Source organism: Nicotiana tabacum, chromosome 23 (genome assembly GCF_000715075.1).
Source record: "Nicotiana tabacum cultivar K326 chromosome 23, ASM71507v2, whole genome shotgun sequence".
Lineage (NCBI taxonomy): Eukaryota > Viridiplantae > Streptophyta > Magnoliopsida > Solanales > Solanaceae > Nicotiana > Nicotiana tabacum.
Window position 1 is genome coordinate 143688257 of NC_134102.1, and position 14841 is coordinate 143703097.

At 33.9% G+C, this 14841-nt stretch overlaps 1 protein-coding gene across 1 annotated transcript; it reads right to left on the minus strand.

Moving 5' to 3' along the window:
* Nucleotides 1-35: 35 nt before the first annotated feature.
* Nucleotides 36-1136, minus strand: LOC107820763 (uncharacterized). The gene has a single exon (XM_016647105.2). The coding sequence runs from the start codon at nucleotides 958-960 to the stop codon at nucleotides 181-183; it is 780 nt and encodes a 259-aa protein (XP_016502591.1). The 5' UTR covers nucleotides 961-1136; the 3' UTR covers nucleotides 36-180.
* Nucleotides 1137-14841: the final 13705 nt, after the last annotated feature.

Consider the following 14841-nt stretch of genomic DNA (forward strand, 5'->3'; position numbering starts at 1 on the left):
AACAAGTAAAAGAAATTAAGAAGGGGTGAATAAGCTAAAGTATAAAGTGAAATTTATTGGTGTAAATAATCTCCGGAAAATTGGGTTAACAATATCAAGATCACTCTCAAATTCTCAATATAGACTCCTATTGTTAGAACTTACAGCAAAAAATCGTATTAATTACTACTAAAAATAAGTTTATAGTATGAATCTTCTTCTTCTTAATCTCTTAGAAGAAGCTCTAGAGACCAAATACCCAACACCCACCCCAAGGCACATCACCCATATCCCCACATCTAATGCCCACCCAACTCCCTCCGTCTCAGCCTCCTCCTCCGCCGCTTCCGCCGTGTCTCCGCCGTCGGAATCTTCTTCACCTTCACACTCCGAGCAACAACAAGTGGACCCCTCAAGCTCATTTTCAACTTCTCTTTGTTCAGGGATCTCCTCCAGCTTCTGAAAACAGCTCCTCCGCCGTGATCTCCTCTTCTTCACCGTCATCTCCACCTTCTCTGTTATCACCTCCGCCGCTGAACCGGCGGCTCGTCCTTCCACCGCCACACACACTTCCGCCCCTTTTACGTGCAAATCATCATTTTCGAGCATTGACCTGCAATCAATTCTCCAATTATCCTCAACTCCATCTTTTCCGAAAATACCCCTTAAAATCTTTACATCAGCGATGTATATTTCGAACCTTACTCCTTCACTCGCTTTAACTCTATCTCTGCTTCCATATATGACCCCTTTTGTCGCCTTCTCAGCTGACACGACCCGGTGGAGCGTAACGAAACCCGGGGCATTGGATCGGATCTTGGAGTCGTTAATCTCCAATGGACTTTCACTTATTCTTGGAAGATAATGCAGTGTTAGACAATCGGGTAAGGCATTTTTGGTAGGTGAGGAAAATGAGAAATGGAGATAAAAAGCTTTGATTTTCAGACGATCTCTCTCGTATTGCTGAAACCCTTTACACATTTTTGCCTATCTTTGTTTTTGATGTCTAGCTACTTTGAAATATTTGCTGCCACACAATCCACTGAAATTCAACCCTTAATCAAACTATTTGATAAACATTAATGCTGTAGTTTGGATTGAAGCATGAATTATGAGGTTGGGGTTTTATGTAGAGATATAGCGTGAAAGGCTAAAGAAGGGGGCGACGTTTGTTTTTGAACGAATCTTGGGGCGTGTAGACTGGAGAGCACACGGTTTTGACAATTTGATAATTTGTCAGCAGAGGGAAAAGGTAAGGACGAGGAAAATGGATTTGGACAAGATCACAAGACGACAAATTTTGCCAAAACTGAAATAAAGAGAAAAGATTATGGGTGTTTAACGGGCGGCATGGGACGGGCTGGACAAAAAAAAATCAGTCCGTCTATTTAATGTTGCGGGCTGTTAGCGCGGGCTGTATTTTTTCGTGTTTTTTTTTATCCGTCCGGGTTCGGGCTTAGCGGGTTGTTAGCGGTTTGTTAGCGGGCCGTGAATTTTTTTTTTGTTAAGTAAATTTTATTTTTCTTATTCAATGTTATTGATACTTAAGTGTTTGTAAACTTTTAAAGCTTAGAATTAAACTTTAAAGTTTAAAATTTTAAATTTTAAATTTGAATTTTATAATGTTAAAATTAAAATTTGAAAGTAAGTGGCTACAAAAAATTATTTAATAAGACCTATATGTAAGGATCAAGCTCCGAAAACTTTCATTTGATATTTTTATTGAATAATATATAATACTTCAAATTAAGTTGCAAGTTCTTTCTTGATTTTGTTATTTATGAACTTGCAAATTAAAAGTTTACAACAATTATAAAAAAATAAATAGTACATCACATGCTTTGCATCATTTTTGTAAGTTCATCCATGTCAACATGAGGTTCTTGGTTTCCGGCATTGGTTGAATCAGAACCATAAACCATTATATCTCCAATTTCTTGGTCCTCCGCTTCATCTACCTCGTCACGCCCTTGATTTCGTCATTCTGATCTTATCCAATCTCTGAAACACACTAGAATTTCCAAAGCGTTGCTACCCAATGAATGACGGGTATCTCCTAGTTACTGTCTTACTTGGCTAAATGCGCTCTCTGATGCGACTGTTAAAATCGGCACATTTAGCACGTCTCGAGCCATGGCCGAAAGAACAGGAAATTGATTTGAGTTGCTCCTCCACCAACCCAATGGTAGAAATTCCTTTGTGCGGGGCTGTGCTGACTTTTGCAAGTAGAATTGAAGTTCATCAATATTCCTGCTACTGGTTTGTTGATGCTCCCCTATTGTAGACCAAATCAAATAATCTTCAACACCATCATTATCATCCAAAGCACTGGTCCCAGATGTTGAAACTGAACTTGAAAGAATATTTACATCTACAGCAGAAGAAGCATCAACAATGTTAGCATAATAATTATATAATATTTTTAAATATTTGTGTAGATAAGAAATACAAGTGTCAATATCAGGAGTTTCAGTTGGTCCATTGAAAAAAAAACGTTAATAAACGGGCTGAACCGGGCTATAGCCCGTTAACAACCCGTTAACGGGCTGAACCGGGTTGTTAATGGGCTTAGCGGGTTCCGGTGCACCGGTATCAAAAAACTGTTCATTTGAAACCCGCTCCCTGTCCAACCCGTCCCAACTTGCCCTCATGCTACAGTACCGAGCTGAACCGGATTGTAAACGGGTCAGCCCTTCTCGATTAACAGGTATAGAAAAGATAAGACGACAAATTTTGCCAAAACTAAAATAAAGAGAAAAGATAAGACGACAAATTAGGAAGACGGATTTGGCCAACAGGGTTTGATATGCCGCGTGCCAAGGGTTTTTTTGTTGTTCTTAAATAGTTGCAAATCCTTGCAAGTTGTTCGCTTGTATACGTTGTACTTGGTACGTGGTTTGGGGCAATTTGTTATGCAAATTTCTAGGTCGAAATGAAAACAAATCTTGAATTGGGAGCACTTTCTTTTTTGGTCGAATAGCTTGGTAGTTATTTATACTTGTTCGCGTTTGTTATCTCGGTCTCTCTACTAAATAAATTTCATCCAGACACTTATATGTGTTTAAAGTCAGTATTTTAAACCCTTTTGACCGTTGACCAAGTCTATGTGGCAACTTAACGGCTGATTTTGATAAAATAAATGTATTGCACGCGTGTAAAGAGCGTGAATATCAATATTTAAACCAAAAATAATTAAAATAAGGAAAAAAAAAATATAAACATTAAATTAAAAAGTGAAAGAAGAGTGCTTCTTCTCTTTCACGTTCTGCCCCCCCCCCCCTTTTTTTTTCATGTTATCACTCCTCCATTTTAACCCAAAAACCATTGCAACACAATCCTCCTCCACCACCTCTTCATCAACCAATAACATCCCTAGACATCCGAAATAACCGTCAAATTGGCAGCATTTTTTGGAAAAATTTCTTTCCCACATCCTCATTCCCCAACTTTTTAACACGAGCTTTTGCAAAGAAAATAAATAAAAATAATGGAAGAAGATTGCCAATAAAACATGTTTCCGACAAGTTTATCTGTAGCGAAATTTCAAAAGTTTTGGGTGAAGTTTTTGGTGATGATAGTCTTTTGGGTGGTTATTTTCCAATGGCATGTTCTTTTAGTGGTTAGGCAATTTTTACGATTTGGGGCTAAATACAGAAAATTTCATCAATTTATTCTCTTGATTATTTGTCACATAACATTATTACTTGTGGGTCGTTTTAAAGGTGTTGGTAAAGATAAAGGGAATGGTGGGGAATAAAGATGGTGAGGGAGGAGTAGGGTGGTAGAGAAGATGGTGGAATGATTTTTTTTTTTAAATATAAAAAATAAATTCATGATGATGTGTCAAAAAAATCTGACGGGGACACTGATATGTCATTCATGTCATGGATTTGAAGAACACGCGAGAAGAGAGTAGTTTAAAACACTAATTTTGAATAACTATAAGTGTCTCGATGAAACTTCGTTGAGTACAGGGGCCGGGATGACAAACGCGAATAAGTACAAATGTCTATCAGGCTATTCTGCCTTCTTTTTTTAATGATTCTTATGTGGTTCAAATCAAATTAATTGGAATCCTAATGTGGATATCAGACACCAGAAAAATTTTAAAAATACTAATAGAATAGTAAGTACATTAAAAATAGATATTTCAAATAAACCAAATTTATGTAACCCTCCAACTCTAGAAAGGTTTAGTGATATAATTCAAGATGGGTTGGGTGAAACGTGTATTGATGTTAAAGTAGAAGCATGCAACTAGAAGCATGCAATCCAACTAACTGATTCTCAACCGTCTTTTTGGTTAACGAACTACTTAACTGGCTAGCTTAAAAAAGTAAATGAATAGAGAAAGAATATTTTGTTATAAATAGTATTTTATTTATGGTGAATGTCTATATTTTAGAGAGATTTTAGGGTTGTTACTTGGTGGTTAAGTCACTTTTTTCCTATAAATAGAGGGGTTCTATTTCATTGTAATTTATCTCAAAAGCAATAAGAATCTCTCTCTCTCTCTCTCTCTCTCTCTCTCTCTCTCTCTCTCTCTCTCTCTCTCTCTCTCTGCAATATTTTTTTTTATTGTTTTATTACACGTTATCAGCACGAGATTCTAATCAATTGAGTAAAGACTAAAATGGTGAACCATTGGGTTTTGGATTTTGAAGCTAAGCCGTTGGATCGAGAGACTAATTAACAGTTTAGATGTACTTGACTCATCCTGTCGTGAAAATTCATTCCCCGTGAAAATTAATTTGGCGTGATGAGTTGCATTCTGTGATGATAGCAACGAATTGACAAATCAAGATTTTTCAAATTCGACAGATGAGGTATGTTTGATCAGTTGCTTTTATGCTAATTGCACTAAGTTTGGAAACAAGATTAAATTATGGATTTAAGGTAAGTATTTTACTTTATTTTTCTCTTTTAAATTCTTGAAATTCTATAATTTGATTTTTAATACAAGCAAAGACAATAAATTTTGATTATAACTCTATTGGAATTTATAAGAAATTATAACCATCCGAAGTGGTAAAACTTCTATGCCATGATCAAATCATATATGATTATGAGCTCAAGAAGTGGAAACGTGTCCCATTGAATTTGTTTCATTCTCATTCCCTTAAGAGAACATGATAGCAGTATGTGATAAGTCTTAAAGAAGATAAAATTATTACCATAAAGATATCAATGGATGTGGACGTGGCAATAGACGAAATTATAATCGTCATTATTGTGATAATGAGAATATTAAGAATTCTCAAAATAACCATTCACTATGTAAAAGTAATATTTGTCATCGATTTGACATGAGATTTTGTAAAGCACATATAGATAATTATGGTCCATTCATGATGTGAATGTGACAACATCTGATTTATGAATACATATTCATTCTTGGAAGAATATTAATGTGCTAGTGGTAGTTGATAAACCACACTAATCTCTATAAAGAGGTTTTAGATGAACTATGAAAATAGTTTCATTATTATGGCATGAATGGTCATTGGTCACGTACCTATTGTAGAGCCAAAATATTTTAGCAATATGATTATTAAAAGATAACAGTAATGCAAGAAACAAATCTTGCATATAATTTTGACCATAACCATAATGGTATAACTTTCTCCTTAAAAGTTTATTCACCATATAGATGTTGATGAATACGTGGTAGTACAAAATTAATTGAGAGCTCTAGAAGTGCCAATTATACTATTTTGTGTCGTAGTAAGTCTCAAAGAAACTTATTGAGTTTCTAAAGTATTCGCGAAAGCGGATGGTTATATTGAGAATATAAATAATGAAGATTTAATATCTTTATATTACTACAACTGTAGTGGGGTAATATGTATATATGAATACTACCCGCTTTATTGCCCGATTTGTATTACACAAATAAAAAATATGACGGAATTGTATGACACAGTAAACTGGATGCTTATTGATATAAAACCCATGCCGCAGTAAACTGAAAGTTTAATTAATAATTGCGCATGACTGTCATGATGTAAACATGAAATTTACTAATACAGATAATTTTATAAAGCATGGCCTATTGAGCAATCTTGATTTAGATGCGCAAAATAAATGAGAATTAAAATGGGTAAGTGTTGAAGAAGATTATTTATCAATTCTCTTGTTTTGCTTGTTCTCGCGATTATTATACCAACTAAAATTGGGATTGAATCCCTTGAATTTTGAAATTTATCAAAGGTGAATATGGGCACATTCACCTACCATGTATACCACACAAGATGCATGTATGAGATGGTTACATGTGCGATTATTATTAACCTGCAACATGGTGTTTGCGAAGTAACTGCTCAATAATTTAATTTAGAGCATAATTTCCAGATTTTCAATTCAAGACAGTTCATTTTGATAAGTTGGTTTACATCACAGTTGGTTTAGCAAAATAATTTACTAAGTGCCCCCATTTAATATCTAAACTATTACTTATGAGAACAAATTACTTATATTAGTTGATATACGTTATATACGAAAGTATATTACATTCTTCCCTCATAGGTGGTTTAGGCTCATGAACCAAATAATTCCATCTTATTATTATTGATGTGCAGTGTATCTTCTGATTAACACCATAACGCACAAAGGTGGATCCAAAGTTGTGGAAGCAAGTTAGTTTTTCTAACATGAGGAGGAGACAAGATAAATGATTGAGAAAAAGTTACGTGGAATGAATTATCATTTGTACATCTAGATCCTCGAATAAGATAATATGAATTTGAAGTTCATAAAAAGATAATTCATCTGCAATATATTGCAAAGCATGCCAGACGCATTTGCTGACCCAAAGAAAGTAACTATATTCTCACTACAAATGCTCCTATTAGAATAAGTCATAGAAGGACAAAGACTATGGTACGCTTAATGCGTATAGACAAATTGATTTCAAGTAAAATTCTTGATAAAGAAGATGAGCAAATGATCAAAATGATCATAATAGAGTGGCAAGTGATCTAGAAGATCACATGACATAACATTTCATAAAATTCAGGAGAGGTTTAGGTACCTGAAAATATGAATGAAGAGATCTATATGTCATGTCTTTATGAAGAAAAAAAATATTGTTAGAACCGATATAAAATGTTCGTCGATTACGTCTATGATAACGTTAAATATATATGAGGATCTTAAGTTTGAAGAAACAATTCGAATAGAATTGGTTTCATATAAAGTACACATAGTTTTGGACATGTAGTTCAAACACTTGAAAGTATAAAGTCAACAGAGTGTGCAATCACTTTTATCTATCTTATATGTCTAGCGTGACATGAAAACTTGATATGCATCTGAACTCTATTTATATGGCTTATATGACAATCTCTGAAAGATTTAAATCGCTTAAAGCATATATAATTCTTGGTCCTGAAGTACCACATCCTAAGTGCAATTTGTGCACAAATGTATATTGCTATAACTATAAGCATGATAATGTGATAGCGAACTTTTTTGCCACTATGGAGATATTAAAAAAGTCACTCCGCGACATTATATGAAGTAATTATATATCTATCAAGAATGATAATTTCAAGGTACAATATATTCATTCAAGTTAATATGACTGATTTGTTTAATCAAATCTCTACCAATGATCTTTTGAAGATGGTGCACAAGATTGGAATGTGGAGGCTCAAGGATGTGAATTGATAATCTCATCAGAGGGAGTTAATACGCGTTGTACTCTTTTTCCCTTACAAGGTTTTATCCCACTGCGTTTTCCTTGCAAAGTTTTTAACGAGGCAACCAAAAGACGTATTGTTAGATATGTGTACTATTTTTCCTTCACTAGAATTTTTTTCCACTTGGTTTTATTTTAATTAAGGTTTTAACGAGACACATTATTTATTGAATAGACATTCAAGGGGGAGTGTTATAAATAATATTTTATTTATGGTGAATGTCTATATTTTAGAGAGATTTTAGGGTTGTTACTTGGTGGCTAAGTCACTTTTTCTCTATAAATAGAGGGGTTCTATTTCATTGTAATTCATCCCAAAAACAATAAGAATTCTCTCTCTTTCTTTGCAATATTCTTCTTTATTGTTTTATTACATGTTTTGCTTAATCGCAACAAGAAGTTGTATTTAATACGTCTCAATGTTCTAATGTTAACCCCTAAATTTGTTCCTGTGAGACCCTCATTACAAGTGCTTCGCTAATGTTAAAATTAGAGCTATCAAAACGGGCCAGCCCAGCCCAAGCCTCATGGGCTTTTAACTTTGGTGGAATAGGACGGGCCGGCCTGCCATATGAATGGGCCTTAAAATGGTCAGCCCAACCCAATCCTAAGAGGATCGCGGGCTAGGGCGGGTCGGCCCTTTAATTTTTTTTAGATTTTTTTTTTTAAATCCTTAAATATTTTTTTGTGACATAGTCGATTAGTGATGTAAACAACTTCTGTTTGTTTAGAGCGTACAAAAAGGTTGATATTTGACGAGGAATCTCGTAATTGAAATGCAAATTCTCTATATCTCGAGCTCTTCTTTTTTAAAGTTACATGAATATTTTCTTAATACTTTTCTTTCATTTTTCTCAAATTCAGAGATTGCTTAAATAACTTTATATACTGAGGTTTTTTAATTTAGGATTAACATAATTTGCTGATTTTATCATTATAATCCATAAGAATTTTAAAATTCCTGAAATTGCTAGTGGTCAATTTTTTTTTATTTTTTTTGTATTTAAAATTGATTTTTTTCTATACTGAAGTAGTTTAAATATTAATAATATATTAAAGTAATCCAAACTGATCATTGGCCACTTAAAGTAATATTTTTTTTTGAAAAAAGATTATTATTGGCCACCCAAAACTTTTCGAATTCGTTATTAATTAAGCAAAAGAAAAAATAATTTTGTCATATTACATGCATGTCAAAAATCTAAATTCTAGTTGATATGAAAGGGTAAATGAGCAATATATGATTGGGGAATGAGGATTATAATTAATAGTTTTTGTAGTTTTTACTTTTTTAAAATATTAAATATTTAATAGTTAATTAATTGTTGGCCCACGGGCCGGCCCAGGCCTAGCCTCGGTCAAGTCTCAAGGGCTAGCGTGCTGACTTGGGCCGGGCTTATATAAGTCTCAGTTTTAAATGGACTAAAAAAAATCTAGCCCAACTCTACCCAAATAGCAGGCTGGGTTGGGCTGGCCTCTCGAGTCAAACCCATTTTGACGGCTCTAGTTAAAATTAATTCAACATAGTTAGATGGTAGTAATTTTCTTTGCTCCTTTCTACAAAAAAAATAAAAAAGAACAGAAAAAAAGACTCTGTCTTTGCTCCTAGTGTTCCTACAGCTTTCATTGATTTTCTATCAATTTTGACGTCTTGCGTCCGATTTGGGGGCAAGTGTACATATAGTCATTCTCAAGGATGCTATTTAGTGATTAGAGATTAGCCAGTACTTAATTTGTCCTGAAGTTTTAAACTAAAATTCTTAACTTCAGGACAAAAATGTCCTGAAAAACTAAAATTCAGGACGTACTGAATAATTTCTAAATAGCAGCCCTTTAGAGTGGCTATCTGGTGACGTTTCTATGTCCGATTTGCCAATTTATAGACAAACTGCAAATTTGGGCAATTGGACAGTAGCATTCCGGGCCTGTTTGTAATAGTGAATGGCATAGAACATCTGGTCCTATTTCAAAGTGTATATTGGTCCATCTTTCTTCCATGGATCATTGAGTCCTAGAATTTACTCCTAATTACCTTTAATCCTTGACCTTTTTGGTTAACAACAACAACAATCCACGAGTGAGGTTTGGGAAAAATAATGTGTACGCAAACCTTACCTCAATATTATGAAGGTAGAGAAGCCTTGACCTTTTTGGTTAATTTTTGGGGAAAAAAATGACTCTTTTGACTGGAAATGGTAGAAATGTGGACAAAAAATGGATTTCTATCATAGTAATTACCTTTTGCAACTATTTTACTCTTGTATTTTTCAAACATGTTTTGAAAATATTTTTTTTGAACCGAGAATCTATAGGAAATAGTCTTTTTACCTCTCACAAGGTAGGAGTAAGATCTGCGTACACCACATCCTTCCTAAATTCTACTTGTAGGATCACAAATGCATATATTGTTATTGTTATTGTTATTGTTGTTGTACCGGTGGACTGACGGTATTAAATTATTACATATATATATAAGAACGACCAGAGGATAATAAAATGATATTGCTTACATGAAATATCAAGGAGGTATATTGCTTAACATTTCATTTGTTGCACAGAACTACCCTTGTATGTGAAGGAAATGAAAAGAATTTTCTTTTGCAAATAATCTTAAAATATTATACAATCGTGTTGTTGACAATTATCTAATAAGGTTTATCTCTTGTTTCCTTATAAAATTAAACCAAAAATTGAATTCCTAAGTAAGAGTCGCTAGTGGTTGAAGTAACTTGCAAAATATTTAGTTCGTAGTGCATATAATTGATTTCCAGGACTCAAGATGCAAGTTGAATTAATTTTTGTTAATGAATTACAGGTACGATTTGTAAGATTTTTGTTGACTTTTTAAAATTAAGTTTTAGTTACAATTTTCTTTTGGCTATATGCGAGAAATTGGACATATAAAAATGAAGTTGGGATGCCACTTTTTATGGATGTATTGGAGGGGTGGGGGGATTTTGTCTCCCAATACCAATATGGCATCTGTAAAGTTGACTTCTATATATTGCCGTTAAATGTTAATATCATCCCTATTGAATATCAAAAGAATACCAAACTTTATTCTACCTACAAAATACTCATTAAGCTCTAATTAATATCTCCGGTTATTCTTTTATTGGGATCATTAAGAAATTATCATGCACTCCCTCCGTTCACTTTTACTTGACAGGTATATTAAAAATAATTTTTTATTTTTACTTGTCACTTTACGTATATCAAGAGAAGATAATTTTTTTTTCTTGTTATACCCACAATATTTATCACTCATTTCAAATCATTTTCTCAAATCCAATAAAATATGCATTAATTAATACGGGTATCATGGTAAATTATGCACTTCATTTATTATTTGTTAAGAGGCGTGAAAAGTCAAAATGTGTCAAGTAAAAGTGAACGGAAGGAGTATTAATTAATACTTAACTGGATTATCCATCGGTTCAAGGTTCCTATGTTAACTAACTTACACCTCTAATTATCTTTTTACCTTTTCGCTTTGAGATTGCAGTGGCTTTGCAGTATCTTTAATTAGGCTATTACTTGCTTTCCACCTAAAAGTTCACGAGGGATGGATTGGGGCTGACATCTCTTTAAAATTTTAAATATGTCCATTTTGATAAGACGTACGTTAAAATAAAGTATTTTCACAATGTTAATTTATGATTTTCTATTGATCCGCGCGAGGATGAGCTGATTAATTCTAATATTTTTATCAAGATTCGGATGACGAAAATTTCTCCTGAAATTTAAATATCTTCGATGCTACTAGCCTACTATTATGTTATAATACAATTATATTTTTTGGGGTATAGATTGAAATATAAAAGCAATGTCACTAAATGGCAAGAAAAACAAGCCTAGCTATGATTCTTACTTTAGTCAATTTAGGCTATCGAATATGTGTGAGATAAGATAATTATTCGTTACAAAGACATTAATTACCAATACTTGGAATAAACGGAATCACAACCAAATTGTTAATTAGATATACTTGTCACATGACTAGCTAGGACAATATCATCAGGGGATATACGAAAGTCCTACTTGCTTTCCTCTTTAATATATTCTTTTTATCAATTTTCATTAATCTTTTCTAAGGTCTAGAATTATAGTTTGATCTTTCTTTAGGGACAAAATTATACAGCGTTTGTACAGTAATTAACAGTGGATAGGAAAAAAGAAAGCCATGATACAGATTTATCGAAGTATATACTGATCTAGTATGCTTAAGTGTGCATGTTTAGTAGATCATATTGTTAATGTGGTATTTAGAATCTACTAGTCCGATTAATTCAAATTCGTCTAGTGTTACACAAGAAATTTTTCTATTCTCAAGGAAACCTAACACCTCTGATTTTTGTTTTTGGGGTTTCCCACAAAACACTAAACTAGCATTTTTTTTTACGTACGATTCCCACCTAGTATTTGGTACCTACATTGGAGCCCCGATTAATTCGGATGTTCGCTAGGTAAGGCCCATTAAAGCAAGACGTTCCCTACTAGAATTTTTTCTATACCTAAAGTTAAGACAAAGATCTTTGGTTAACAGGAGGGATCCTATCCATTTCAAGATAAACCTTGGTGGTGACATCTCACTAATTAGTTGTTTTCTTTCATTAAAAGCTAAAGTGCTTTCTACTAGGAATTTCTATATTCTCACGAGAACATGAGACCCATCTCATATACATTACATTTTAAATAATTAAATAAATTTAAGTAAGAATTTGTTGAGAATCATGATGATATTGATTCTCAGAATGGATTACATAAAAGCAATCAAGCTATGGAGTCACATAGCAGAGGATTGAAGATGAAGAAGAAATAGGGGTCGTGTGAGGCTTCGTGTATATCGAATACAAAGAGTAAAGTGAAGCCTAACTCTAAAATATGGTTTGGTCAAACTTGGTCTTCTCAGACAAACAAAGGAACACGTGGACAGATCGTGGCCTTCAAACACAACATTGATGGATTAAATCACGACCCTCCAAATACTTTCTTGGCCAGCAATCAGAAAAGAATAATTCTAGAAGATGCCTACACGTGATCAATTCTTTGGAATGTGGGAGAGAATATAGTTTGTTAGTATAGTTAGATTTTATTGAATAAGAATAAGACAAGTGTAAATATAATTTTCTTTTTTTATTTATTGAATTTACATTACAAACTTGTATAAAGAGGATGTACAGTGCGTTATCAATACAGAGAAGAAGAAAGTTTTCGGAAATTTTAGTCTCTAAATCTAATATGGTATCAGAGCCTTGAAAGCTTCTCGTTCATCTTCAAATTTGAATCTCCTTTGTTCTTCCTTCTTCCTTCCTTCGATACTTATAACAAAACCATGCCGGATAACACTGAAGTTGCAGCAACAACAGCTGGAATTGGAGCTCAGTATGACTCCAACCATGCTTATTTTCTGCATTCATCTGATGCACCAGATATGAACCTGGTGAATTTCCATTTTGATGGCAAAGGATATCAGGCTTGACGTAGATCTGTCCTCATAGCCTTGTCAGCCAAAAACAAATTGGGTTTTATCAATGGGACTTGCTTAGCACCAGCAGTCACCTCTAAGGATTTCCAACAGTGGAATCGATGCAATGACATAGTGACATCTTGATGGTTGAACTCTCTGGGAAAAGAGATAGCTGAATATGTTATTTATTCCAAAACAGCCTTAGATCTATGGACTGATCTTAAAGAGAGATTTGGACAGTCAAATGGTACTAAGTTATTCCATCTGCAAAAGGAATTAAATGATTTAGTGCAGGGAACTAATAATATTGCATGCTATTACACAAAAATTAAGAAGTTATGGGATGAACTTGATTCTCTTAATACTCATACAAACTGTAGTTGTGCATGTGTGTGTGGAGGAAAGAAGAAGTTAGCCAAATCTTTGGAGGACGAGAGGTTCATTCAATTTCTTATGGGGTTGAATGAGACCTATGCTCAGGCTAGGAGTAACATCTTGATGATTAAGCCACTTCCTACTGTTAACCATGCTTACTCACTATTATTGTAGGATGAGAATCAGAGGGAAACCCCTGTTTACAATCAACTTTCCTCAGGGGGTTCATCTTTTATGATAGAAATCCAAGGATACTCTATAACAAATGGAAGCCAAGTGCAATCAGCACAGAAGTTTACAGGAAATTCAGGGAACTACACACAGAGTGTAGAGAACCCTAACTACAAAGGAAAGAAACCAAAGCAATTTTGCACTTATTGCAAAATGACAAACCATGTGATAGGAGATTACTACAAACTTGTGGGATATCCTTCTGATTACAAGTTCAACAAGAACAAGAAATTTCAGGGACCAATAAGGGGAAATGCAACAACATTAGATGAGGAGCCACAACCAATGGAGATTGATGAAGTTAATTTAACACAGAACCTGTCCAAGGATCAGTTTTCTCAGCTTATAAATTTGCTCAAGCAGGTCAAGGTTCATCAGGACACCTCAACAGGAATTGGAGTAGATATCAGTGCAAATGCTGCAATTTGGTATTGCTTTCAATAACTTAGTTTCTAATTTTCCCTTTTATAATACTAATATCTGGATCATAGATTCAGGTGCTTCAGAACATATGTGTTATGATCCTAAAAATTTTAAGTCTTTAACTCCACTCCCTATGCCTCTTATTGTTAATCTTCCTAATTCATATCAGGTCAAAGTTACTCATTCAGGTAGTGTACCTATTTTTTCAGATCTTGTCCTAGAAAATATGCTACATGTTCCTTGTTTCAAGTTCAACCTATTATCTGTTCACAAACTCACATACCAGTTTAAACGTTCAGTACTTCTTACTCATACTGAATGTCTCTTGTAGGGCTCTTTAATGAAGAGACCTTAAGCTTTTGGTGAAGTCAAAGAAGGACTATATTTGCTTAGGCCATGTAGTACCCAGTCTAGGAATTTCTTTCAATCAAATGTTTCTCTATTGTCAAAAGAGCATAATTCAGTTTCAGTTTCTTCTGCTAAATTAGTATCCGATGTAATGTTATGGCACAATAAGTTGGGACATTTGCCTTTTCATGCAATAAAAAATATCAGTACTATTTCTTTTCTTCCTAATTCAAACTATTCCTGTGATGTATGTCCTTGGGCAAGGCAAACTCGAAAACCTTTTCCAATAAGTCATACTTCAACAAAACGAATATTT